At 47.3% G+C, this 26,188-nt stretch overlaps 1 protein-coding gene across 1 annotated transcript in view; it reads right to left on the bottom strand.

The window, feature by feature from the left end:
* Positions 1–26,188, bottom strand: part of LOC147102156 (eosinophil peroxidase-like) — a 73,758-nt gene that overhangs the window by 38,425 nt on the left and 9,145 nt on the right. The window contains exons 3-6 of the mRNA XM_085965077.1: positions 25,546–25,721; positions 13,337–13,469; positions 1,270–1,399; positions 413–619 (exon numbers count right to left, since the gene is read on the bottom strand). Coding sequence (XP_085821203.1) covers positions 413–619; positions 1,270–1,399; positions 13,337–13,469; positions 25,546–25,721 — 646 coding nt within the window. The remainder of the gene's footprint in view (positions 1–412; positions 620–1,269; positions 1,400–13,336; positions 13,470–25,545; positions 25,722–26,188) is intronic.

Raw genomic sequence — 26,188 nt, 5'->3', positions numbered from 1 at the left:
AAATTTAAATTATTGTTTAAAATAGTTATTTCATGTAATTTATAGTTTATTTAAAAAATTTGATTTAAAAAAAAAAAAATTATTTGAAGATTTAGTGATGTTTTGGGGCTTATAGTATTTATAAGTTTGACAACACTTCCTGCCAAACTTATGAATGAAGCATTCCCTGCTCCGATTGGCTCCCCATGGCCCACGTGATCCCAGGGGACGCATCGAACTAACTGCGCCCCTGGGATACGCAAGCACTGCGCGCCGGCAGCTGGAGCAGGCCCAGGATCGCAATTCCACGGGGGCCCACAGCGCAACGGCCGGCGCGCAAGGCAAGTGCAGGTCAGTGGCTTACACCCGCGGGAAGCCCTCGACCCGAATTTCTGGGCCATTATGCCAGAATGAAACAGAATGGAGGTCTCACCTTAATTGGGAAACAAGGGCTTTTCTGAATACAAGTTGTTTTACAGTTGATGCTATCGTTGAAGGTTTGGAGGCTGCCAGATACAGGGCTTAAACTCATGTCGTGATCAATCCACTGACCCCACTGCATAAACAAATTGCTTGCTTCTGAATCCAAGGACACGTTTTCATTGGGTGTTTTGAATATTTTGTTGGACACCTCTCGGACCTGGAGCAGAAGTGTAAAGCATCCATTACATGAAAACAAGACAAGGCTGATCCATCATTGACCCATCTTTGCTGCACTCTCGCCTGATCCTCTGTGACATGTTAGCACTAAGGGGGCATGCAAGGCTGAAGACATCAGAACACGGATGTTGCCTGGCCTGCTGAGTTTTTTCAGCATTTTCTGTTGTTATTTCGGATTTCCAGCATCTGCAGTATTTTGCTATCGTACCACAAAGAACAGTGCAGCTCCAGAAATACCCAATAGGAGATGGAGATGTTTTTTATCCTGCTCCCCACTGGCTCATTTCATAGACTAATCAGCATTGCAGCCTTTCCAAGTGAGGTTGTCAACTTACAGCCAATTCGCACTACATTGAGGAGCAGGTTTGTGCTGTGCCGCACCCACTAGGAACTGGGTTAACTCTGTGCAAAAATAACCCATAAAGGAATGTTACAGAATGAAAAGAGAGCAGAGAGCTTCATCCTATCTGACTGGGCTGGGTTTAACTCTGGGTGAAAGGACACTGTACTAATGCACCTCACTGCCAGTCCCCAGTATCGTGGGGTTCAGTACAGTTCATAGCTAATCAGGAACCTCTTTTCTCACCACAGTGAATCTCATTTGTTTCTGTCTGATGTGTGAACAGTTACCAGTGGCAGATGGAATCCAGAATGTAATTTGCTTGGAGTCCAGCCCAGTGGAATTGAAATTCCATCCTCATAGTGAGCTGGGAGCCATCGGGTGAGCGGTGTGTTGGACGCTCCCAGGCGAGGCTTCCTCCTGGAAATCAGGAAAACAAAACATTGATTTTTCCCCCAATGCACCCGACCTAAAAATATAACTCAGTCTGAATAAAATATTTCCATAAGCGCAGAACTGACAGTAACTTTTAAATTTCAGCTTCACAAATGGCAGCTGGACACTTTCTACAAGAGGTTTCCCTTCCATTTAACTTAATAATTAACAAAAGTGGCATTAATTAAAATTCAAAAATAATTATTACCCCTGGTGTAAACACCCTGGGGCTAATTTTCACTTTGGGCACCGTTATACACCTCACCTTATTTTCCTATTCATTGACTTTGTTTTCCACCCGCGCCCCAACCTGATACTTAAGACAGTAACAGTTATGAGCCTTGACCAAATGCATCTGATGGCAATTGCATGTAACATAAGAATATCGACCTAGAAATTGTTTTGAGGGGGTGGTGTAAAACGGGCGGTATTGGATCGGCCGCCCATTATATGCAGCTCCTGATATTCGGTTCCATCACAGTCAATGGAACTGAATATCAGGTGCTGCGTATAATGCACAGCCGGTCCGATACCATACGTTTTATACCACCACCCCCAAATCAAATTTCTAGCCCATAAAAATTAGGAGCAGGAGTAGGCCATACAGCACCTCAAGCCTGCTCCACCATTCAATAAGATCATGGCTGATCTTCGACCTCAACTCTACTTTCCCGCTCGATCCCCATATCCCTTGATTCTCCTAGAGTCCAAAAATCTATCTCTCTCAGCCTTGAATATTCTCAATGACTCAGCATCCACAGCCCTTTGGTGTAGAGAATTCCAAAGATTCACAACCCTCTGAGTGAAGAAATTCTTCCTCATCTCAGTCTTAAATGGCTGACCCCTTATCCTGAGACTATGCCCCCTAGTTCTAGACTCTCCAGCCAGGCAAAAGATCCTCTCAGCATCTACTCTGTCAATCCCCCTCAGAATCTTATATGTTCCAAATAGATCACCTCTCATTCTTCTAAACTCCAGAGAGTATAGGCCCATTCTATTCAATCTCTCCTCATAGGACAACCTTCTCATCCAGGAATCAATCTAGTGAACCTTCCTTGCACCGTCTCTAAGGCAAGTATGTCCTTCCTCAGATAAGGAGACCAAAACTGTGCTACAGTACTCCAGGTGTGGTCTCACCAAGGCCCTGTACAATTGTAGCAAGACTTCCTTACTCTTATACTCCAACCCCCTTTGCAATAAATGCCAACATGCCATTTGTCTTCCTAATTGCTTGCTGTACCTGCATGCTAACACTCAAAGGTAATAATCTCTGGATTGTTACCTGAGCTACGTGCAAATTGGCATAGGGAGAAACAGATTAGAGGTTTAAATGCGTGGCTCAAAGAGTGGTGTGGGAGGAAGGGGTTTCAGTTCATGGGGCACTGGCACCAGTACTGGGGAAAGAGGGAGCTGTTTCGTTGGGATGGGCTCCACTTAAATCAGGCTGGGACCGGTGTCCTGGCGACCCAAATAACTAGGGCAGTATAGAGGGCTTTAAACTAATGAAGTGGGGTTGGGAGGCTTCAGGAAAGAGTAAATTTAAAAGCAGTGACAGAAATGTCAAGGCTCTAGAGCAGAGTAGAGTTAAGGGTAAAAATAATCAGAGTGGGTCAGGAAGGGACAGAGAGAGTAACAAAGGTAATAAGGAATCAGTGACGAAGGTGACATCAGGGAAAAATAGAAATAGATAAATTAATAGCGCAGATAGAAATTAACAGGTTTGATCTCATCGCCATAAGGGAGATATGGTTGCAAAGTGGCCAAGGTTGGGAACTAAATATTCCAGGATACTTAACTTTTATAAGAGGTAGGCAAAATGAAAAAGGAGGACGGATAGCCCTGATAATAAAGGATGGGATGAAGACAGTAGAGAGAAAGGATCTTATCTCCGAAAATCAAGAAGTATAATCAGTTTGGGTGGAGCTAAGAAACAGCAAGGGGCAGAAAACATTGGTGGGAGATTCTTATAGGCCTCCAAACAGTAGTTGCAATGTAGGGCAGAGTATAAATCAGGAAATTAGAGGCGCATGTAACGAGGGTAATACAGTGATCATGGGGGACTTTAATCTACATATAGACTGGGCAAACCAAATTTGCAGTAATAGTGTGGAGGATGAATTCATGGAATGTAGGCAAGATTTCTATGTATGCAATGTTTTCTAGATCAGTATTTTGAGGAACCAACTAGGGAACAGGCTATTTTAGATCTAGTATTGTGCAATGAGACGGTAGACAAGCAATGGCTAGCATTTAAAAAATCAATACATAATTTACAGCAAATATACATTTCTTTAAGGCACAAAAACCCCACAGGAAAAGTGGTCCAACTGTGGCTAACAAGAGAAGTTAAAGATAGTATTAGAGCGAAGGAAGAGGCTTATAATGTTGCCAAAAAGAGTAGTAAACCTGAGGATTGGGAGGATTTTAGAATTCAGCAAAGGAGGACGAAGAAATTGATAAAGAAAGGGAAAATAGAATATGAGAGTAAATTAGCGAGAGACATAAAAACAGACTGTAAAAGCTTCTATAGTTATGTAAAAAGGAAAAGAATAGCGAAAGTAAATGTGGGTCCCTTACAGGCTGAGACAGGAGAAATTATAATGGGCAATAAGGAAATGGCAGAGACTTTAAACAAATACTAAAGGGCACGATCTTGCCAGCCCTGGGGAGGCAGGTATGGAGGCAGGACTGCCGGGAAAATGGCAGAATCTGGGGCGGGTGCACAACCTGCACCCAACCCGCCTCCGTGCCATCTTGCCAGGTGGCGGGTAGTCGACCCGCGCCGGGTCCCGTCTCCATGGAGGCGGGAAGAGGATTAATGCCACTTATCTGCCTGTTAACAGTTAGTTAACAGGCAGATAAGAGGATTATCCCCATTTTACCCACATAAGTGCGGGCTTCCCGAAGGCTCCGAACCCTGCCAGGGTCACCGAGGCATGCAGTGGCTCTGCGGGGGTCGGGGGGTGAAAAGTGCACTGTGAAGGTAAGTGACGGGTGCAAGTGTGGAGAGGTGAGTATCTGAGGTAAGTGGAAAGTGTTAGTAAAAGTTTACTTACCTTTGTTTCTTCTTGCAGGCTTCAAGTGCTGGGTATGTGGAGAGTCTCGCACCTCCGCGGCAGAGATGACAGATGGCTGTTGCATTCTCCAATTCAAGAATTCAAGAACTCATCAAACTACAGAGAATGTCAGTGTTTGACAGCTTCGCAGACCTGTCAAACGATGACAATTACTCTGTCAAAAATTTTTGACAGATGAAATGTCGTACATTGACGTTCTCTGTTGCCAGCTTTCCCTTAATGGGCCTGCTAATCCCGCTGGGCGGGCTTAACAAGGTCAATCAAGAAAAAATAGCATGGGTTGGCCAGAAGTTGATGGAGGCGGGACTGAAACCCGACAAGTGGGAGTCCCGCCTCCAAAAGCTCCCCATTGGCAAAATCCAGCCCTTTGTGTCTGTCTTCACAGGAGAAGATGCAAAAAACTTCCCGGAAATAGTGGAGAACCAAGGATCTAGCAAGAATGAGGAACTGAAAGAAATTAGTATTAGTAAAAAAATAGTACTGGAGAAATTAATGGGACTGAAAGCCGATAAATACCCTGGACTTGATGGCCTATATCCTAGGGTTTTAAAAGAGGTAGCTATAGAGATAGTGGATGCATTGGTTGTCATTTTCCAAAATTCCATAGATTCTAGAATGGTTCCCATGGATTGGAAGGTAGCAAATGTAACCCCACTATTTAAGAAAGGAGGGAGAGAGAAAACGGGGAACTACAGACCAGTTAACCTGACATCAGTAGTAGGGAAAATGCTAGAATCTATTATTAAGGACGTAGTAACAGGGCACTTCCCCAGGTATCTCTGATCCTGCACCCCCTTTAAAATTATACCATTTGTTAGACACAAACAAACACGATATCCACTCAGAAATGATTTTTCTCAGCTTAAAATTCAAACATAACGGAAAGTTGCCATGGGTGTGCGGCCTGTCTTGTTTTAAGGGGGTGCGTTTTTTTGGTTCAAGAAAATAATAGAATTGGGCAGAGTCAACACAGTTATATGAAAGGGAAATCTTGTTTGACGAATCTGTTAGAGTTTTTTGAGGTTGTAACTAGCAGAATAGATAAGGGGGAACCAGTGGATGTGATGTGTTGGATTTTCAGGAGGCATTTGATAAGGTGCCACACAAGAGGTTATTAAACAAAATTAGGGCTCATGGGATTGTGGGTAATATACTAGCATGGATTGAGGATTGGTTAACAGACAGAAAACAGAAAGTAGGAATAAACGGGTCATTTTCAGGTTGGCAGGCTGTAACTAGTGGGGTACCACAAGGATCAGTGCTTGGGCCTCAGCTATTCACAATCTACATCAATGATTTGGATGAAGGGACCAAATGTAATATATCCAAGTTTGCTGATGATACAAAGCTGGGTGGGAATGTAAGTTGTGAAGAGGATGCAAAGAGGCTTCAAGGGGATATAGACCGGCTAAGTGAGTGGGCAAGAACATGGCAAATAGAATATAATGTGGAGAAATGTGAAGTTATCCACTTTGGTGGGAAAAATAAAATAGCAGAGTATTTTTTAAATGGTGAGCGATTGGGAAATGTTGGTGTTCAGAGGGACCTGGGTGTCCTTGTACACGAATCACTGAAAGTTAACATGTAAGTACAGCAAGCAATTAGGAAAGCAAATGGTATGTTGGCCTTTATTACAAGAGGATTTGAGTATAAGAGTCAAGACGTCTTACTGCAAATATATAGGGCCCTGGTGAGACCACACTTGGAGTATTGTGCACAGTTTTGGTCTCCTTATCTAAGGAAGGATATACTTGACATAGAGGGAGTGCAATGAAGGTTCACCAGACTGGTTCCTGGGATGGGTGGATTGTCCTATGAGGAGAGATTGAGTAGACTAGGCCTATATTCTCTAGAGTTTAGAAGAATGAGAGGTGATCTCATTGAAACATATAAGATTCTTACAGGCCTTGAGAGGGTAGATGCAGTGAGGATGTTTCCCCTAGCTGGGGAGTCTAGAACCAGGGGTCACAGTCTCAGAATAAGGGGTTGGCCATTTAGGACTGAGATGAGGAGAAATTTCTTCACTCAGAGGGTGGTGAATCTTTGGAATTCTCTACCCCAGAGGGCTGTGGAGGCTCAATCTTTGTAAATACAGGTAGACTATCCTTTATCCGAAAACCTCGGGACCAGCCGAGTTTCGGATAAAGGAGAATTTCGGATTTCGGAAGGTGGGTCGGCGGGGGTCCGCGGGGGGTCGTGCGCACGACTTACGCTGACGCTCAGCGTAAGTCAGTCGGGGTCGGCGGGGGTCGGGGCCGGCGGGGTACGCGGGGGGGGTCGGCGGTTGTCAGGGCTGGCGGGGTCCGCGGGGGGGTCGGCTGTTGTCGGGGCTGGCGGGGTCCGCGGGGGGGGGTCGGCGGTTGTCGGGGCTGGCGGGGTCCGCGGGGGGGTCGGCGGCTGACAGGATCCGCGGGGGGGTCGGCGGTTGTCGGGGCTGGCGGGGTCCGTGGGGGGGGTCGGCGGTTGTCGGGGCTGGCGGGGTCCGCGGGGGGGTCGGCGGTTGTCGGGGCCGGCGGGGTCCGCGGGGGGGTCGGCGGCTGGCGGGGTCGGCGGTTGTCGGGGCTGGCGGGGTCCGCGGGGGGGTCGGCGGTTGTCGGGGCTGGCGGGGTCGGCGGTTGTCGGGGCCGGCGGGTCCGTGGGGGGGGTCGGCGGTTGTCGGGGCCGGCGGGGTCCGTGGGGGGGTCGGCGGTTGTCGGGGCCGGCGGGGTCCGCGGGGGGGGTCGGCGGTTGTCGGGGCCGGCGGGGTCCGCGGGGGGGTCGGCGGTTGTCGGGGCTGGCGGGGTTGGCGGCTGGCGGTTGTCGGGGTCGGCGGGGGGTCGTGCGCACGACTTACCCTTTATCCGAACTTCCGCAACCGGAACCCTCTAAAAACCGAAGGTTTTTTCGTTCAGCGTAAGTCGTGCGTAAGTCGGTTTTTAGAGGGTTTCGGTTTTCGGAAGTCCGGATAAAGGGTAGTCTACCTGTATTCATGGCAGAGATCGATAGATTTTTAAAAATTAAGGGTATCAAGGGATATGGGGATAGTGCAGGAAAGCAGATGAGGTAGAAGATCAGCCATGATATTATTGAATGACTGAGCAGACTCAAAGGGCCAAATGGCCTACTCCTACTCCTATTTTTACGTTCTTATGTTCTCTCTGTGTTTCCTGTACGAGGACTCCTACATCTCTCTGAACATCAGCATTTAATAAAATATTCTGTTTTTCTATTCTGCCTACCAAAGTGAATATCTTCAAATTATACTCCATCTGCCAACTTATTGCCCACTCACTTAACCTGTCTATATCCCATTGCAGGCTCTTTGTGTCCTCCTCATACTTTACTTTCCCACCTAGCTTTATATCATCAGTAAACTTGGATATATTACACTCGGACCCCTCATCTAAGTCATTAATATAGATTGTAAATAGCTGAGGCCCAAACACTGATCCTTGTGGCACCCCACTAATTGCAGCTTGCCAACCCAAAAATGACCTGTTTATCCCTATTCCCTATGTTCTGTCTGCTAATCAATCCTCTATCCATGCTAATATATTACCCACAACCCCATGAGACCTTGGCCTAGAAATTCGGTGGGCTGCGCCACCAGTTAGCGCCTAAAGAGGGCACTCAGTGGCTTTAGCGCCACTGGCCGCGCCTCCCACGATATTTAGCTGGGGCGCTAATGGCGGCGTTAACCTGTTGAGCTGCGCCGCCTCCGATGACGTCATTGGTGTGCGCAGCGCCCCACTACCGCCCCGATCTCAATATTTGGCAGCGACTGCCTCTGTAGCGCCGTTCGCAAATGGCGCCCGGTTCACAGGGCCTTCCTGTGGCGGCAGTGGCGCTAATTAAGGTGGAGGTGCAGGGCGGCCGTTTTTTTCGGTGGCCGCCTGCCAGCACCTCCATCCCTGGCCTCCTGATCGCCCCCCGCGGCATTGCCGGCTGTTTTCCGAGAGCCTGGCACTTCTCCTCGGTGCCGGGCTCTTTTGCCGGCACTCGTGATCGCTCATCGTGCTGGTGCAGGCCCCTCCCCCTTAAGAATGGGAGGAAGGCCTGCAGTACCGCAGCGCGCCGTGCCACAGCGTGTGGTGCTGCGGCACGTTGCGCTGCGATATTCAGTTTCAGCGCCCCAAGAGGGACGCGGAGCGCCTCGAGCCTCACCCCGTGTCCCTCTTGGGGCACTCAAGCTGAATTCTTGGCGGTCGCTACTGCTCCAAACGCTGCGCTAAATCCGGCGCCCAGGCGAGCTTGGCGCCCCGTTTGCGGCTCCACCCAATTTCTCCCCCCTTATCTTGTGTAAAAACCTTTTTTGTGGCACCTTATCGAATGCCTTTTGGAAATCCAAATATAATACATCCACTGGTTCCCCTTCATCTATCCTGCTAGTTGCATCCTCAATAAACTCTAATAGATTTGTCAAACACGATTTCCCTTTCATAAACCCGTGTTGACTCTGCCCAATCCTATTATTATTTTCTTGAACAAGTTCCCCATTTTCTCTCTCCCTCCTTTCTTAGATAGCGGGGTTACAATTGCTACCTTCCAATCTACTGGGACCTTTCTAGAATCTAGCACATTTTGGAAGATCTAAACCAATGCATCCACTATCTCTGCAGCCACCTCTTTTAGAACCCTAGGATGTAGGCCGTCAGGTCCAGGGGATTTGTTGGCTTTTAGTCCCATTACTTTCTCAAGTACTTTTTTTCTACTGATATTAATTATTTTAAGTTCCTCACTCTCATTAGCCCCTTGGTTCCCCACTATTTTTGGTATGCTTTTTGTGTCTTCTACTGTGAAGACAGATACAAAATATTTGTTTGAAGTCTCTGCCATTTCCTTATTCCCCATTATAATTTCTCCTGTCTCAGCCTCTAAGGGATCAATGCTTACTTTTGCTACTCTCTTCCTTTTTACATACTTGTAGAATCTTTTACAATCTGTTTTTATATTTCTTATATTCTACTTTCTCCCTTTTAAACAATTTTTTGGTCATCCTTTGCTGGTTTCTAAAGCTCCCCCAATCCTTAGGCTTACTATTATTCTTCGCAACATTATAAACCTCTTCTTTTAATCTAATACTATCCTTAACTTCTTTAGTTAGCCATGGATTCAACTCTTTTCCCGTGGAGTTTTTATTTCTCAATTGAATATATATTAATTGAGAATTTTGGAATAATTCTTTAAATGTTTGCAACTGCTTATCTACCATCATACCTTTTAATCTAATTTCCCAATATACCTTAGCCAACTCGCCCAGCATTCCTATGTAATTAGCTTAATTTAAGTTTAAGACTCTCGTTTTGGATTCAAGTATTTCACTCTCAAACTCAATGTGAAATTCTATCATATTATGATCTTTCTTCCCCGGAGGATCCTTTACTATGAGATTACTAATTAACCCTGCCTTCATTACACAGTACAAGATCTAAAATAGCATTTTCCCTGGTTGATTCCACAATGAAATGTTCGAGGAAACTGTTTCGACAGCATCCCATGAAGTCATCCTCCAGACTACCTTTGCTAATTTGATTTGCCCAGTCTATATTAAGATGCACATCCCCCATGATTATTGCATTACCTTTGTTACAAGCTCCTATTATTTCTTGATTAATACTCTGTCCAATGGTATAGCTACTGTTAGGGGGCCTATAAAATATTCCCACCAGTGTTTTCTGACCCTTGTTATTTCTCATCGCCACCCATATTGATGCTAGTTCCTGATCTTCCGAACCAAGATCTTTTCTCTCTACTGTCCTTACGTCATCCTTTATTATCAGGACTACACCCCTCCTTTTCCATTCTGCCTGTCTTTTCAAAATGTCTAGTACCATGGAACTTCAACTCATTTATTGGTGTCCTGAGCCATTAATATTGAGAAAGCTTCGACAGTCAATTGGATTTTTTTTATTATTGAAAACCCCAAGTGAAGGACCAAGGCTCGTAAGACAGTATTCACCAAGGGTGAAAAGAATAGGAAAGAGGATGAGATAAATCAAGAAGTCATCATCTACTGATGCCAAATTTGGATTTTAAAAGTCTGTAGATTATATAAAAAGAATAGTAAAGGATTCCATAATTTTGGCCCCGATATTGGAGGCAGGGAGGGAGCAAGGTGGGTGGGGGTGGCAATGTGGGGGGGCTGTTTTGTATTGGGAACCCTGGAAAAAGGGGTTTCCCTCAGGCCCTGCCAAATTTAGCAACAGGACCTGATAACGTTTTTTGTCTCCGTTTCCCGGCTGCAGCCAGCCAGATTGAGAGGCTGGCTGGCTGTCAGGTTGGAAGGCCTGTGACACTGGGCTGCAGCCGGTGAGCGGAGTAGAGGGAGAGATTGTGGGTCGGGGGCCGTGGATTGATTGGGTTAGTCAGAGGCATTGGGGGCCAGAGATACATGGGTGTGGGGGGAGATCGGATGGTTCCGTTCAGTGGGAGATCAAGGCTCAAGGGGTGGGGGGTGTCCGATCGTTGGTGGGTTAGCGGGGGGGAGTTGGAAAGCTGGATCCAGCAGATAAATGCAAAGGTACTTGAAAGGCTGGATCTAGCAGTCTTCACCTCCCTTTAGCTGTCGGGTTTCCTGAGGCACAGGGTGGGGGTTGGAGGTGTGGTGGGGAGGGGTGTGTGGTATATCTCGATGTGTGTAGAGAGGCATCTGCCTGGAACTTCAGGTGCTGACCCTGTCAAAGTTCATAGGATATGGGGAGGCCCCTCACTTTGCATACCATCAGAAGGCACTGGAGGGGCATCGAAGGTTTCTGAAATTGTGCAATCTGAATAGAATAGGTGAATGGACAACAACAACAACTGGCATTTATATAGCACATTTATCAAAGTAAAACGTCCCAAGGCGTTGGAGTAGGCTACAGAAGGGCCAGGCCGTGGAGGGATTTGAACACAAGGATGAGAATTTTAAAATCGAGACGTTGTTGACCGAGAGCCAATATAGGTCAGAGAGCACAGGGTGATGGGTGAATGGGACTTGGTGCAGGTTAGGATACGAGCACCAGAGTTTTGGATGGGCTCAAGTTTATGGAAGTGGAAGATGAAATGTCGGCCAGGAGAGCATTGGATACTCGAGTCTGGAGGTAACAAAAGCATCAATGAAGGTTTCAGCAGCAGATAGGCTGAGGCAGGGGCGGAGATGGGTGATAGCACAGAGCTGGAAGTAATTTGGAGATGGGTGGTAGTTTGCTGGGACAGAGGTGTCAAGGGTGGGTTTTTTGAGTTTGTGAGGAATGATGTCAGATTTGAAATGGTTCCCTCTCCTCAGGCACTGGCCTCCTTCTTTTCAAAATAGCTAAATCACCCGTGTGTGTGTTGTCTCCCAAGTCAATGTCTATCTCTTTGCAACTTTCTCTTTGAATCCCTCCCATAGCACCAAAACTGCCCTAACAAAAGTAATGAACAACATTTTTGTGACTGTGAACATGGTGCATTATTCCTCCTTGTTTTCCTCAACTTTTATGCAATCTTTGACACAGTCAATCACACAATCCTCTTCCAATGCCTCTTCTCCATTGTCCAGCTTGGTGGGATTGCCTTCATTTGGTTCCAGAGTCAGACCATTTCTAGCAATTGCTTTTCTCCAAGCCCTATATCATTATCTCTGGAGTCCCCAAAAGATCTATCCTCAGCTCCCTCTTCTTCCTCACCCACATGTTTCCCCTTAGTAATATTATCCACAGACATGGGGCCAGCTTCCACATGCATGCTGATGACACCCAGCTCTATCTCTCTGCCACTTCTCTTGACCCCTGCATTGCCTCTATGACACCAGGCTCATTGTCCAACATCCAGTCTTGAATGAGCTTCAATTTCCTCCAGCTAAATACTGGGACCATCCGAATCCATAGTCTTCAGCCTCTACCCCAAACTCCGTATCGTCGCCACCAACAGTATCCCCCTCCCTGCCCATTGTCTCAGGCTGAACCAAACGGTTTGGAACCTCAGCATCCTATTCAGCCCCAAACTCAATTTCCAACCCCATATCCTCGCCATCACAAAGACAAGGTACTTCCACCTCCATAACATCGCTTGATCTGCCCCTGCCTCACCTCATCTGCTGCTGAAACATTCATCCATGCCTTTATCACTCCAGTCTCAACTATTCCAATGCTCTCCTGGACAACCATCCATCCTCCACCCTCATGAACTTCAACTTATTATGTCCATTTTGTGTAGATTGTGTGGGTGCAGGTTTCTCACTGTTACTATTGGGTACTGTGTGTGGATTGCATTGGTTTTTGCTGTTCGCGTTTCATTCTGATTCCATTAATTTAGAGATTCTAGAATATAATTAATTTATTATGGAGTCTCATCCAAAATATACTGATTATGGAATAACAACAGAAAATGCTGGAAAAACTCAGCAGGCCAGGCAACATCCGTGGAGAGAAAATAGAGTCGACGTTTCGGGTCTAACCTTTTTTCAAAACTGGAAAGGAAATGAAATAGATCGAAGGCAGGGCGGGGAGAGAACAAAAGAAGTGAAGAGACATTATGAGGTATTCAAAACGAGACGAGATGGTGATAGGACTAGTGGAGACAAAAGACGGCTCAGATTAGGTGTGAAATGTTCTGGCAGAATGGGAGACAGCTGCCATGTGGGAGAGAGAAAAAAAAGGGGGGGGGGAAAGGGCCGAAACAAAGATGTGGATAAAATATAAGCAAAAATGTAATGGGGGCCGAGGTTATGATCTGAAATTGTTGAACTCGATGTTGAGTCCAGAAGGCTGTAAAGTGCCTAATCGGAAGATGAGGTGCTGTTCCTCAGAATGAAGATAGAAGCATTTCATGAATGGCTATATTTGTTTAGCAGTTAATCATTGAAGTGGCGTAGACAGTGCTCACCAGCCCCGTCAGTTCCTACCTGTTGTTGCACTCGGAGGTGAAGGTCCTATATCGGTTTGACCAACAGTCGTCTTTACAGACTGGGGGCTGACGTATGGCTAGACAGCCTGTGAGTTGTGCAATGTTGTCCAGGTCACTCGCTGTTAACAAATCTGCAGGACACATACACTCATTGTCAGTTCCCATCATTATCAGTTCCCATCACTGATAAATTCACACACAAGTTGCACTAGTTAAACAACAATCTCACTTTCTGTTACAGCAGGACCAACAACAGCTCCAGTTAGTAAATTCCTGCCCCAATGGTCTGTCGGTGCTGATGATAACCGTGTCCCCCAGTCCTGGTAGTGTAACAGTGCAGATGCTCACTACACTCCACCTTCTGTGGTTGTGTGTTTGAGCTGCAGTATGGCCTGGTGCTGTGTGACACTGGCTGGTTTGACCTCTGCGCCACACAATTACTCATGTGATACACTTCACTTGTTCTCAAACAGGCTGCTGGATTGGAAGTCTTGTGTCTGTACAGCTTCTCACATTGGAGACCCGGTGGGACTGACACACACCACCTTGTCTGATAGAAAAGCCCCTCACCGGATATCCACCCTCTCCTCCTGCTGCTGCTGAAAGAGGCGGATGTGACAGCTTTCATCAACAGCAGACTGACTGCAGAGCACCAGGGCAGGCATCTGAAACATGAAGGCCAGTCTTGAACTGACGAAATCAGTAAAATGTTGGGTGACTTGCCTGAGGTCGGAGAGTACAGGAAACCCTTTGTTATACTGAGTTCAATGACCAGCACTATCCTGCCCTGTCTCACCCCCACCCTGGCCCCCTGTCTGCACCACCCCCATGCAGCCCTGCTTTTGTGAATGGAACTTATCTTCACTTGTCTCAGTTTGTTACACGTCTGCAAATTCACAGCAATGTCCAGGACCAACCCATCTGAGAAAGAGCTCGGTGGTAATGGGGCGAGGAGACTCGGCCGATGAAAGCAGTGTTTCCTCTGGGTTTCCCTCACCTGTTTGGTGGGCTGAACGGAGCGGGATTAAACGGAGTGGACTTGAACAGAGTGTTTCATTTGGGAATTTGGAAAGAGTGGGAATTCAGTGAAGAGGGGGAAGGAGTTGTTGCTTTTTGCCTACACTACTTATAGTGGCGTAGTGGTAACGTCACTAGGCGAGTAATCCAGAGTGCCTGGACAAATGATCCAGAGATGTGAATTCAAATCCCACCACGGCAGCTGGGGAATTTAAATTCAATTAAATAAATCTGGAATAAAAAGTTAGCATCAGTAATGGTGACCACGAAACTATCATTTTGTCGTTAAAAATCCATCTAGTTCATGAATGTCCTTTAGGGAAGGAAATCTGCCGTCCTTACCTGGTCTGGCCTATATGTGACTCCAGACCCACAGCAATGTGGTTGATTCTTAACTGCCCTCTGAAATGGCCTAGCAAGTCACTCAGTTGTAACAAACCGCTACAAAAAACAATAAAAAGAATGAAACCGGACGGACCACCCGGCATCGAACTCGGCACCGGCTACAGACACGGCAACGGCACACCCACCCCAGTCGAACCTGCAAAGTCCTCCTCACCAACATCTGGGGACTTGTGCCAAAATTGGGAGAGCTGTCCCACAGACTAGTCAAGCAACAGCCTGACATAGTCATACTCACAGAATCATACCTTTCAGTCAATGTCCCAAACTCCTCCATCACCATCCCCGGGTATGTCCTGTCCCACCGGCAGGACCGACCCACCAGGGGTGGAGGCACAGTGGTATACAGTCAGGAAGGAATGGCCCTGGGAGTCCTCAACATTGACTCTGGACCCCAGGAAGGGTCAAGCATGGGCAAAGAAACCTTCGGATCATTACCACCTACCTCCCTCAACTGATGAATCAGTACTCCTCCATGTTGAACACCACTTGGAAGAAGCACTGAGAGTAGCAAGGGCACAGAACGTACTATGGGTGGGGGACTTCAATGTCCATCACCAAGAGTGGCCCAGTAGCACCACTACTGACCGAGCTGGCCGAGTCCTGAAGGACATAGCTGCCAGACTGGGCCTGTGACAGGTGGTGAGAGAACCAACACTTGACCTTGTCCTCACAATCTACCGGTCACAGATGCATCCGTCCATGACAGCATTGGCAGCAGTGACCACCGCACAGTCCTTGTGGAGACAAAGTCCCGTCTTCACACTGAGGACACCCTCCATCGTGTTGTGTGGCACTACCACCGTGCTAAATGGGACAGATTCAGAACAGATCTAGCAGCTCAAAACTGGGCATCCATGAGGTGCTGTGGGCCATCAGCAGCAGCAGAATTGCATTCCACCACAATCTGTAACCTCATGGCCCAGCATATCCCTCACTCTACCATTACCATCAAGCCAGGGGAGCAACCCTAGTTCATAAAGAATGTAGAAAAGCAAGCCAGGAGCAGCACCAGACGTACCTAAAAATGAGGTGCCAACCTGGGGAAGCTGCAACACAGGACTACATGTATGCTAAAAAGCAGAAGCAGCAAGCTATAGACAGAGCTAGGCAATCCCACATTCAACAGATCAGATCAAAGCTCTGTAGTTCTGCTACATCCAGTCGTGCATGGTGATGGACCATTAAACAACTAACAGGAGGCGAAAGCTCCATGAATATCCCCATCCTTAATGATGGTGGAGCCCAGCACGTGAGTGCAAAAGACAAGGCTGAAGCGCTTGCAACCATCTTCAGCCAGAAGTGGCGAGTGGATGATCCTTATCGGCCTACTCCTGAGGTCCCCACCATCACAGACGCCAGTCTTCAGCCAATTCGATTCACTCAACGTGATATCAAGAAACGGCTGAGCACACTGGATGCAGCAAAGGCTATGGGCCCCGTCAACATCCCGGCTATCGCGCTGAAGACTTGTGCTCCAGAACTAGCCGCGCCTCTAGCCAAGCTGTTCCAGTGCAGCTACAACACTGGCATCTATCCGACGATGTGGAAAACTGCCCAGGTATGTCCTGTCCACAAAAAGCAGGACAAATCCAACCCGGCCAATTACCGCCCCATCGGTCTACTCTCAATCATCAGCAAAGTGATGGAAGGTGTCATCGACAGTGCTATCAAGCAACACTTAATCACCAATAACCTGCTCGCTGAAGCCCAGTTTGGGTTCTGCCAAGACCACTTAGTTCCCAACCTCATTACAGCCTTGGTCCAAACATGGACAAAGGAGCTGAATTCTAGAGAGGTGAGAGTGACTACCCTTGACATCAAGGCAGCACTTTACCGAGTGTGGCATCAAGGAGCCCTAATAAAACTGAAATCAATGGGAATCGGCAGGGGTGTGGGGGGGAAATCTCTCCACTGGCTGGAGTCATACCTACCACAAAGGAAGATGGCTCTGGTGGTTAAAGGTCATTCATCACAGCCCCAGGACATCGCTGTTGGAGTTTCTCAGAGCAGTGTCCTAGGCCCATCTACAGCTGCTTCATCAATGACCTTCCCTCCAACATAAGGTCAGAAGTGGGGATGTTCGCTGATGAATGCACAGTGTTCTGCACTATTCACAACTCCTCAGATAATGAAGCAGTCCATGCCCGCATGCAAAAAGACCTGGACGACATTTAGACTTGGGCTGATAAGTGGCAGTTAACATTCACGCCACAGATGTGCCAGGCAATGACTATCTGCAACAAGCGAGAGTCTAACCACCTCCCCTTGACATTCAATGGCATTACCATCGCCGAATCCCCCACCATCAACATCCTGGGGGGTCACCATTGAGCAGAAATTTAACTGGACCAGCCACATAACAGCTGTGGCAACAAGAGCAGGTCAGAGGCTAGGTATTCTGTGGCGAGTGTCTCATCTCCTGACTCCCCAAAGCCTTTCCAGCATCTACAAGGCACAAGTAAGGAGTGTGATGGAATACTCTCCACTTGCCTGGATGAGTGCAGTACCAACAACACTCAAGAAGCTCGACATCATCCAGGACAAAGCAGCCCACTTGATTGGCACCCCATCCATCACCTTAAACATTCACTCCCTCCGCCACCAGCGCACCATGGCTGCAGTGTGTACCATCTACAAGATGCACTGCAGCAACTCGCCAAGGCTTCTTCGGCAGCACCTCCCAAACCCACGACCTCGACCACCTAGAAGGACAAGGGCAGCAGACGCATGGGAACACCACCATATCCAAGTTCCCCTCCAAACCTTGTAGTAAAGGGGCCTTTAGGGAAGATTGACCATATGATAGAAATTTATATTGATTTTGAAAGGGATATAGTTAAGTCCGAAACTAGGGTTTTAAATCTAAACAAAGCAAACTATGTAGGTATGAGAGGCGAGTTGGCTAAGGTAGATTGGGAAACTACATTAAAAGGTATGACTGTAGACAAGCAATGGCTAGCATTTAAATTTACAACAAATATACATTCCTTTAAGGCACAAAAACCCCACAGGAAAAGTGATCCAACCGTGGTTAACAAGAGAAGTTAAAGATAGTATTAGAGCGAAGGAAGGGTCTTATAATGTTGCCAAAAAGAGTAGTAAGCCTGAGGATTGGGAGGATTTTAGAATTCAGCAAAGGAGAAGCAAGAAATTGATTAAGAAAGGGAAAATAGAATATGAGAGTAAACTAGCGAGAGACATAAAAACAGACTGTAAAAGCTTCTATAGGTATATAAAAAGGTAAATATTAGCAAAGGTAAATGTGGATCCCTTACAGGCTGAGACAGGAGAAATTATAATGGGGAATAAGGGAAAGGCAGAGACTTTAAACAAATACTTTGGTCGCAATTTTGCCGGTGCTCAGAGGGCGGGTTTGGAGGTGGGTCAGGAGTAAAATCCAAAATGATTGACAGCAGTTTGCGAACCCGCCTCCACGCGACTTTCCAAAGTGTTGGGTCTGTGACTCCAGATCAGACCCGCACCAAGAAGCGGGAGAGGTACTTCAGGTAGTTAACTATCTGTTTAATGCTATTTTGCCAGGGTTTTCAATTTTGCCACATTTTAACTGTGTTCCACGGCATTCGACAAACACGCCAGCTGATTTTGAGTCGGGTGTTCCAACAAGCTGAATAGTTCGCAACTGCAACTGCAGCATAAAAGCTAACCTGCCACATCAGTTCAATTTCAAATGCCAGAACTTTCTGATTTCAGGATTTGGAAGACATATTTCAGGTGTCTTGAGGTTGTAAGTGTGTGTTGTGAGATCTATATGCACTGTGACCTCCTTGGAATAACCTCTCTCCACATTGACTGAGCACTTATAACATTTCATCCTCAAGTGATATATATACCAGCAGAATGGGAGCCATTTATACCCTCTCAACCTGGTCCTCAGATTCGGAGGAAGAGCAGCCGTGGCAGCAGCAGGACCAGGCACAACAGCAGCACCAACAACAGGAGCGCCAACCTCCTCCTCACCCACCTGATGCTGCACAGGGCAGAGGGGGTCAGCGCAGGGCTGCTCCTCGCCGCAGGAGATACCCCCAACACAGGGTTTACAGGCAGAGGATGAGCTTTCACAACATGACTGAGCAGCAGTGCCAAAGGAGGCTGAGACTTTCGCGAGAGGTAGTCGCAGACATCTGCACAATGCTGCGCCAACACCTGGAGCCCAGAGGAATGGGTGGACACTCCTTACCAGTGGCTGTCAAAGTCACCACCGCCCTCAACTTCTTTGCATCAGGGTCCTTCCAGGGATCAGCAGCAGACATCAGCGGCACCTCCCAGTTGGCTGCACACAGTTGCATCACGCAGGTTACCGATGCCCTGTTTGCCAAGTCGGCTAATTACATACACTTCTCAATGGATGAAGCAAGTGTTACCGCACGGGCGGTTGGGCTTGTCGATATGGCAGGCTTCCCTAGGGTGCAGGGCATCATAGACTACACACATGTGGCCATCAGCGCACCCCATCACAACCCAGCTGTATTTGTGAACCGCACGGGCTTCCACTCCCTTAAAGTGCAGCTGGTGTGTAACCACAGGAAGAACATCATGCATGTGTGCGCAAAGTTCCCTGGCAGCTGCCATGACTCATTCATCCTGTGGCAGTCCACTGTGCCTCAGCTCTTCAATCTGCCAACCCAACTTTATGGATGGCTACTTGGCGACAGGGACTAGCCCCCGAAGATGTAGCTAATGACGCCGATGAGGAGGCCATTAAACGAAGCTGAGGAGCATTACATTGAGAGCCACATTTCCACCAGAAGCATCATAGAGCAAACCATCAGCTTGCTCAAAATGTGCTTCAGATGCCTGAGCAGATCTGGTGGGGCCCTACAGTACGCACCAGTCAGGGTGTCCAGAATCATCGTGGTCTGCTGTGCCCTGCACAACATTGCACTGCAGCATGGCTTACCGCTGCCTGAGGAACAAGTGGCAGAACGCACAGCCTCCTCAGAGGAGGAGGAGGAGGAGGAAGAGCCAAATGAGGCTGCAGATGAGTAACACCTGGCGGAGGCAGCTGTCCCAGTGCTACCAACACGCGAGCTCATTGCTGGCCGTGAGGCAAGGGATGGATTAATCCATGCCAGATTTGCGTAACTTTACGCAGCACAGACATGCACATGAGGGTCGGCAGGACCTCCATTCCACACCATACAGCATCTGTACAACAAACTATGCATTCCTATCACTCTCCCCACTATCACTGCAGATGAAAGGCGCCCTCACCCCTCACTGTGCCACTTCCAATTCTGAGCACACATCGGGCAACGCATCGCATTATTTTAATACAATAGAAATAAAGATCATAAACGTAACTTTGGATTATATGAAAACACTCAAGTGACTACCCTTGTGTTTTAGCTTTCTCTTACGTGTGCTTCTACATGGTGCTTCCCCTGTGGCTTCAGCAGATGTAGAGGCAGCTTGCTCACTTCCCTGCTGCGCCTGCTTAGACACCTTTGGCGGGCGTCCTCTGGGTTTGGGAGCCTTGGAGGGCTCTGCCAAGGTTTGCTCCTCCTGCGGCTGTGCAGGGAAAGAGACGGCCATCTCTGCTGGGTGAGGCATCTGGGGCTCTGACCGAGGCAGTGACATGGGAGTGTGAGCGCTTGGCGAGGAGCCCACACTTTCTTGTTCTCGACCACCACCATCTCTCTCATGGGTCATCCGCACTTCACTGCTAGCAAGTAGCTGGAGAGCACCTTGCTGCACATCATTGGGGCAATGTGGATCCGTCTCTGTACTGACAGTCCTAATAACGGGGACGTCCATGTACCTCTGGTTCCTCTCCATGATAGATGCCCATCTATCCTCCATAGCTGGCCATCTATTTAGAAGAGTCACCATGTTGGTTTGTGTCTGGTGATTTATGTGCTCCATGGAGGTTGCCATCCTTTCCATGATGGCACCACATTCACCATTGTGTGCACCATGGCATTGCTCATGTTTGACATGAACTCCTCCATTCTCTGCACACTCACAGTTACCATGGTTGCAAACCCAGAGCCTCCTGCACTTGTTCCTGGTGTTCCAGCACCACTCTCTTTCTGGATGGCCTCAGAGGCACAGCGTCTACATGCAGCTGAGCAGAGGTAGGAGCATTCTCCGGCCTCCGATGAGGTCTCTCCCTGTCTCCACCATCTGCAACTGCTCACTTGTGAGCTGTGATACACCAGGTGACAACACTACTCTATCTCGTAAATGACCCATTGTGTCTCTGCGCTGGTGCTGGCTGCACTCATTTCTGCTGACAATGCTCCCTCAGAGGCTGGAGGTTCCTCTGAGGAGTTCTCCTGCTCTTCCTCCTGGCCAGTGGGGAGGGGAGCTCTTGATCGTCTTGTGGGGGAGAAAAGGCATGAGTTAGACATGTGATATATAGGTTGCAGACACATCCAATTGTGCAGTTGATCAGAACTCAATTTCTATGAACGTCAGATCCTATATGAGTCACTCAAGAATGCTAAATCAGAGGGTTGGAAATCAGTTCTGCAACCAGCTTGCTGCACTGCGCCCGTCTCTCCATCCCCCACTTCCAGCTCCTCTGCACCTCCAACGATCTCCAGAGCTGCCTCCTCATCGTTAGTTAGATGTGCCACGGATGGTGGGCCTCCTCCTGTCCTCCCCCTCTCCCTCTTATTGAAACATAGAAACATAGAAGATAGGAGCAGGAGTAGGCCATTCGGCCCCTCGAGCCTGCACCGCCATTTAATGTGATCACGGCTGATCATCCAAATTCAGTACCCTGTCCCTGCATTCTCCCCATATCCCTTGATCCCTTTAGCCTTAAGAAATATATCTAACTCCTTCTTGAATATATTTAATGAATTGGCCTCAACTGTCTTCTGTTGTAGAGAATTCCACAGGTTCACCACTCTCTGGGTGAAGAAATTCCTCCTCATCTCTGTCCTAAATGGCTTACCCCTTATCTTTAGACTGTGACCCCTGGTTCTGGACTCCCCGACCATCGGGAACATCCTTCCAGCATCTAGTCTGTCTAGTCCTGTTAGAATTTAATAAGTTTCAATGAGATCCCCTCTCATTCTTCTAAACTCCAGCGAATATAAGCCCAATCGACACAATCTCTCCTCATACGTCATTCCTGCCATCCCAGGTATCAGTCTGGTGAATCTTCGCTGCACTCCCCCCATGGCAAGAACATAAGGTGACCAAAACTGCACACAATACTCAAGGTGTGGTCTCACCAAGGCCCTGTACAACTGCAGCAAGACACCCTTGCTCCTGTACTCGCATCCTCTCGCTACGAAGGCCAACATACCATTTGCCTTCTTAACCATCTGCTGCACCTGCATGCTTACCTTCAGCAACTGGTGCACAAGGACACCCAGGTCTCGTTGTACTTCCCCTTCTCACAATCTATTGCCATTCAGATAATAATCTGCCTTCCTGTTTTTGCCACCAAAGTGGATAACCTCGCATTTATCCACATTATACTGCATCTGCCATGCATCTGCCCAATCACCCAACCTGCCCAAATCATACTGGATTTTCTCGGCATCCTCCTCACAGCACACACGCCCACCCAGCTTTATGTCGTCTGCAAACTTGGAGATATTACATCTAGTTCCCTCATCTAGATCATTAATATATATTGTGAATAGCTGAGGTCCTAGCACGTATCCCTGCGGTGCCCCACTAGTCACTGCCTGCCACTCGGAAAAAGACCCGTTTATTCCAACTCTTTGCTTTCTGTCTGCCAACCAGTTCTCTATCCAAGTCAGTACCTTGCCCCCAATCCCATGTGCCTTAATTTTACACGCTAATCTCTTATGCGGGACCTTATCGAACGCCTTTTGAAAGTCCAAATACACCACATCCACTGGTTCTCCCTTATCTATTTTACCAGTTACATCCTCAAAAAATTCCAGTAGATTAGTCAAGCATGATTGTGGGCTCTCTTTTCCTGCAAATGAGGCACGCAAGTGGAGTTTCAGAGAGATTGATGGAGTGAGTGTAAAGAATGGATAACATAGATGTTTAGAGGGAGGCAATGATGGAGTGAGGTGCCAATGCCAAGGTCCCTCCCTGTGCGTTGTTAATTGTGGTCATTGCATATGAGTGAGAGCAAGTGTGAGAGGTGCATAGTAGGATGGTGAAGTGATTCTGTACATAGAGAGAGAGGGATGGGTGAGGGTGCAAGGGATGTTAAGGTCAGTTGAAATGTGCAGGAGTAGATTGCCAATGCAGAGTGATGGGGATGAGAAGAGATGGGAAGCAGGCTGAAGGTAAGTGTGATGTTATACTCACATTTGCTGAGCGTAGCAGATCATTGAACCTTTTCCTACACTGCACCCAGGTGCGTGTAAAGACCGGCCTTGCACTGACCTCCTTGGCAATTTGCAGCCAGGCTGCCTTTGTGTGCTGAGGAGGCCTCCTCCTTCAACCTAAAGGGAAGAGGACCGCCTTGGGTCCTCTTACTCCCTCCACAAGAACATGGAGGGAGTCATCGTTGCACTGTCATGCCTGCAGCAACCAGCATTCAGGTGCAGAAAAAAGAAGGTAATAATCAAAGGGGACATGGCCCCCTTAAATAAAAAGGCTCCCAGAGCGTCATCAAGCGCGATCACCCGACCCACACCCACCGATTGGGCTGGATAGCGCGCACGGTGTCCTTAATGAGGCCAATTTGGGAAAATCATTATTGCAGGGCGGCTGCAACCGGCAGCGGGACTGGAACCCGTCAAACAGCGGACCCGCCACCACACAGCCCTTTGTGTCAGTCTTCATGGAAGAAGACGCAAAAATCTTCCTGGAAATAGTGGAGAACCAAGGGTCTAGCGAGAATGAAGAACTGAAAGAAATTAGTAATAGAAAAAAATAGTACTAGAGAAATGAATGGGACTGAAAGCCGATAAATCCCGTGGACCTGATGGCCTACATCCTAGGGTTTTGAAAAAGGTGGTTATAGAGATAGTGGATGCATTGGTTGTCATTTTCCAAAATTCCATAGATTCTAGAACGGTTCCCGTGGATTAGAAGGTAGAAAATGTAACCCCAGTATTTAAGAAAGGAGGGAGAGAGAAAACGGAGAACAACAGGCCAGTTAGCCTGACATCAGTAGTATGGAAAATGCTAAAATCTATTATTAAGGACGTGGTAACAGGGCACTAAGAAAATAATAATAGGATTAGGCAGTCAATACGGATTTATGAAAGGGAAATTGTGTTTGACAAATCTGTTAGAGGTTTATGAAGTTGTAACTAGCAGATTAGATAAGGGGGAAACAGTGGATGTGGTGCATTTGGATTTTCAGAAGGCATTAAACACAATTAGGGCATATGGGATTGGGGATAATATACTAGCATGGACTGAGGATTGGTTAACGGACAGAAAACAGAGTAGGAATAAACGGGTCATTTTCGGGTTGGCAGGCTGTAATGAGTGGGTTCATAGAGTTATACAGCACAGAAAGAGCCCCTTCAGCCCATCATGTCTGCGCCGGCCATCCAGCCCTATCTATTCTAATCCCATTTTCCAGCACTTGGTCCATAGCCTTGTATGCTATGGCGGTCCATAGCCTTGTATGCTATGGCGTTTCAAGTGCTCATCTAAATGCTTCTTGAATGTTGCGAGGGTTCCTCCCTCTACCACCCTTTCAGGAGGTGAGTTCCAGATTCCAACCACCCTCTGGGTGAAAAAGTTTTTCCTCAAATCCCCTCTAAACCTCCTGCCCCTTACCTTGAAACAATGCCCCCTGGTTATTGACCCCTCTACTAAGGGGGAAAGTTCCTTTCTATCTATCCTATCTATGCCCCTCATAAGCAAGGATCAGTGCTTGGGCCTCAGCTATTCACAATCTATGTCAATGATTTGGATGAGGGGACCAAATATAATATATCCAAGTTTGCTGATGATACAAAGCTGGCTGGGAATGTAAGTTGTGAGGAGGATGCAAAGAGGCTTCAAGGGGATATAGACCGGCTAAGTGAGTGGGCAAGAACATGGCAAATGGAATATAATGCGGAGAAATGTGAAGTTATCCACTTTGGTAGGAAAAATAGAAAAGCAGAGTATTTTTTAAATGGTGAGAGATTGGGAAATGTTGGTGTTGGTGTTGGTGTCCTTGTACACGAATCACTGAAAGTTAACATGCAGGTACAGCAAAGAATTAGGAAAGCAAATGGTATGTTGCCCTTAATTACAAGAGGATTTGAGTATAAGAGTAAAGATGTCTTACTGCAATTATATAGGGCCCTGGTGAGTATTGTGTACAGTTTTGGTCTCCTTACCTAAGGAAGGATATACTTGCCGTAGACGGTGTGTAACAAAGGTTCACCAGACTGGTTCCTGGGATCAGGGGATTGTCCTATGAGGAGAAATTGAGTAGACTAGGCTGATATTCTCTAGAGTTTAGAAGAAAGGTGATCTCATTGAAAGTTACAAAATTCTTACAGGGTTTGACAGGGTAGCTGCTGGGAGGATGTTTCCCCTGGCTGGGGAGTCTAGAACCAGGGGTCCCAGTCTCAGAATAAAGGGTCAGCCATTTAGGACTGAGAAATTGAGAAATGTCTTCACTCAGAGGGTGGTGAATCTTTGGAATTCTCTACCCCAGAGGGCTGTGGAGGCTCAGTCGTTGAGTATATTCAAGACAGAGATCGATAGATTTTTGAATATTAAGGGAATCAAGGGATATGGGGGTAGTGCAGGAAAGTGGAGTTGAGGTAGATGATCCGCCATGAGCTTATTGAATGGTGGAGCAGGCTCGAAGGGCTAAATGGCCTACTCCTGCTCCTATTTCTTATGTTCTTATGTTTCTAAACTGACCTGATGCATTCAGTGAGCGTTTGTGGATTCGGTGGACATTGTGTTGGATGAGGCTCAGTGCAGTTTCCATGTACTCCGCAGATCGCACTGCAATCCTGGTCTCTGCCGTAGGGTGCTTGAAGAAGCGCAGTAGGTCACCTGGAGTCAAGGATCTTTTGCTCAGCTGCTCTTTTTGGCTAGAAGAGGATAGGCGGAGATTAGATGGAAATACCAGTCAGAATTCAGTTCATGAATATAAACTTAAGATACACTGACAGCGTGTTACAATAAACAGCTCAGTGATACAGGCCCCACACACTGATCAATGACTGAGATGAAGGGGCCGAGTGTAACATATCCAAGTTTGCTGACGATACAAAGCTAGGTGGGAAAGTAAGCTGTGAGGAGGACGCAAAGAGCCTGAAAAGAGTTAAGTGATTGGACAAGAAGGTGGCAGATGGAGTATAATTTGGGGAAGTGTGAAATTATCCACTTTGGTCAGAAGAATGGAAAGCAGAATATTTTTAAAAAGGTAAGAGACTAGCAAATGTTGTCATTCAGAGGGATTTGTGCAAAATTCACAACGGTAACATGCAGAGACAGCAAGCAATTAGGAAGGCAGATGGTAGGTTAGATTTTATTGCAAGGGGGTTGACATATCAGA

This window comes from Somniosus microcephalus, chromosome 22 (genome assembly GCF_052327205.1).
Source record: "Somniosus microcephalus isolate GS21.2 chromosome 22, FLI_Smic_1.0, whole genome shotgun sequence".
Taxonomy (NCBI): domain Eukaryota; kingdom Metazoa; phylum Chordata; class Chondrichthyes; order Squaliformes; family Somniosidae; genus Somniosus; species Somniosus microcephalus.
Note: the sequence above shows the minus strand (reverse complement) of the source record. Positions and strands in the feature narration are given on the sequence as shown.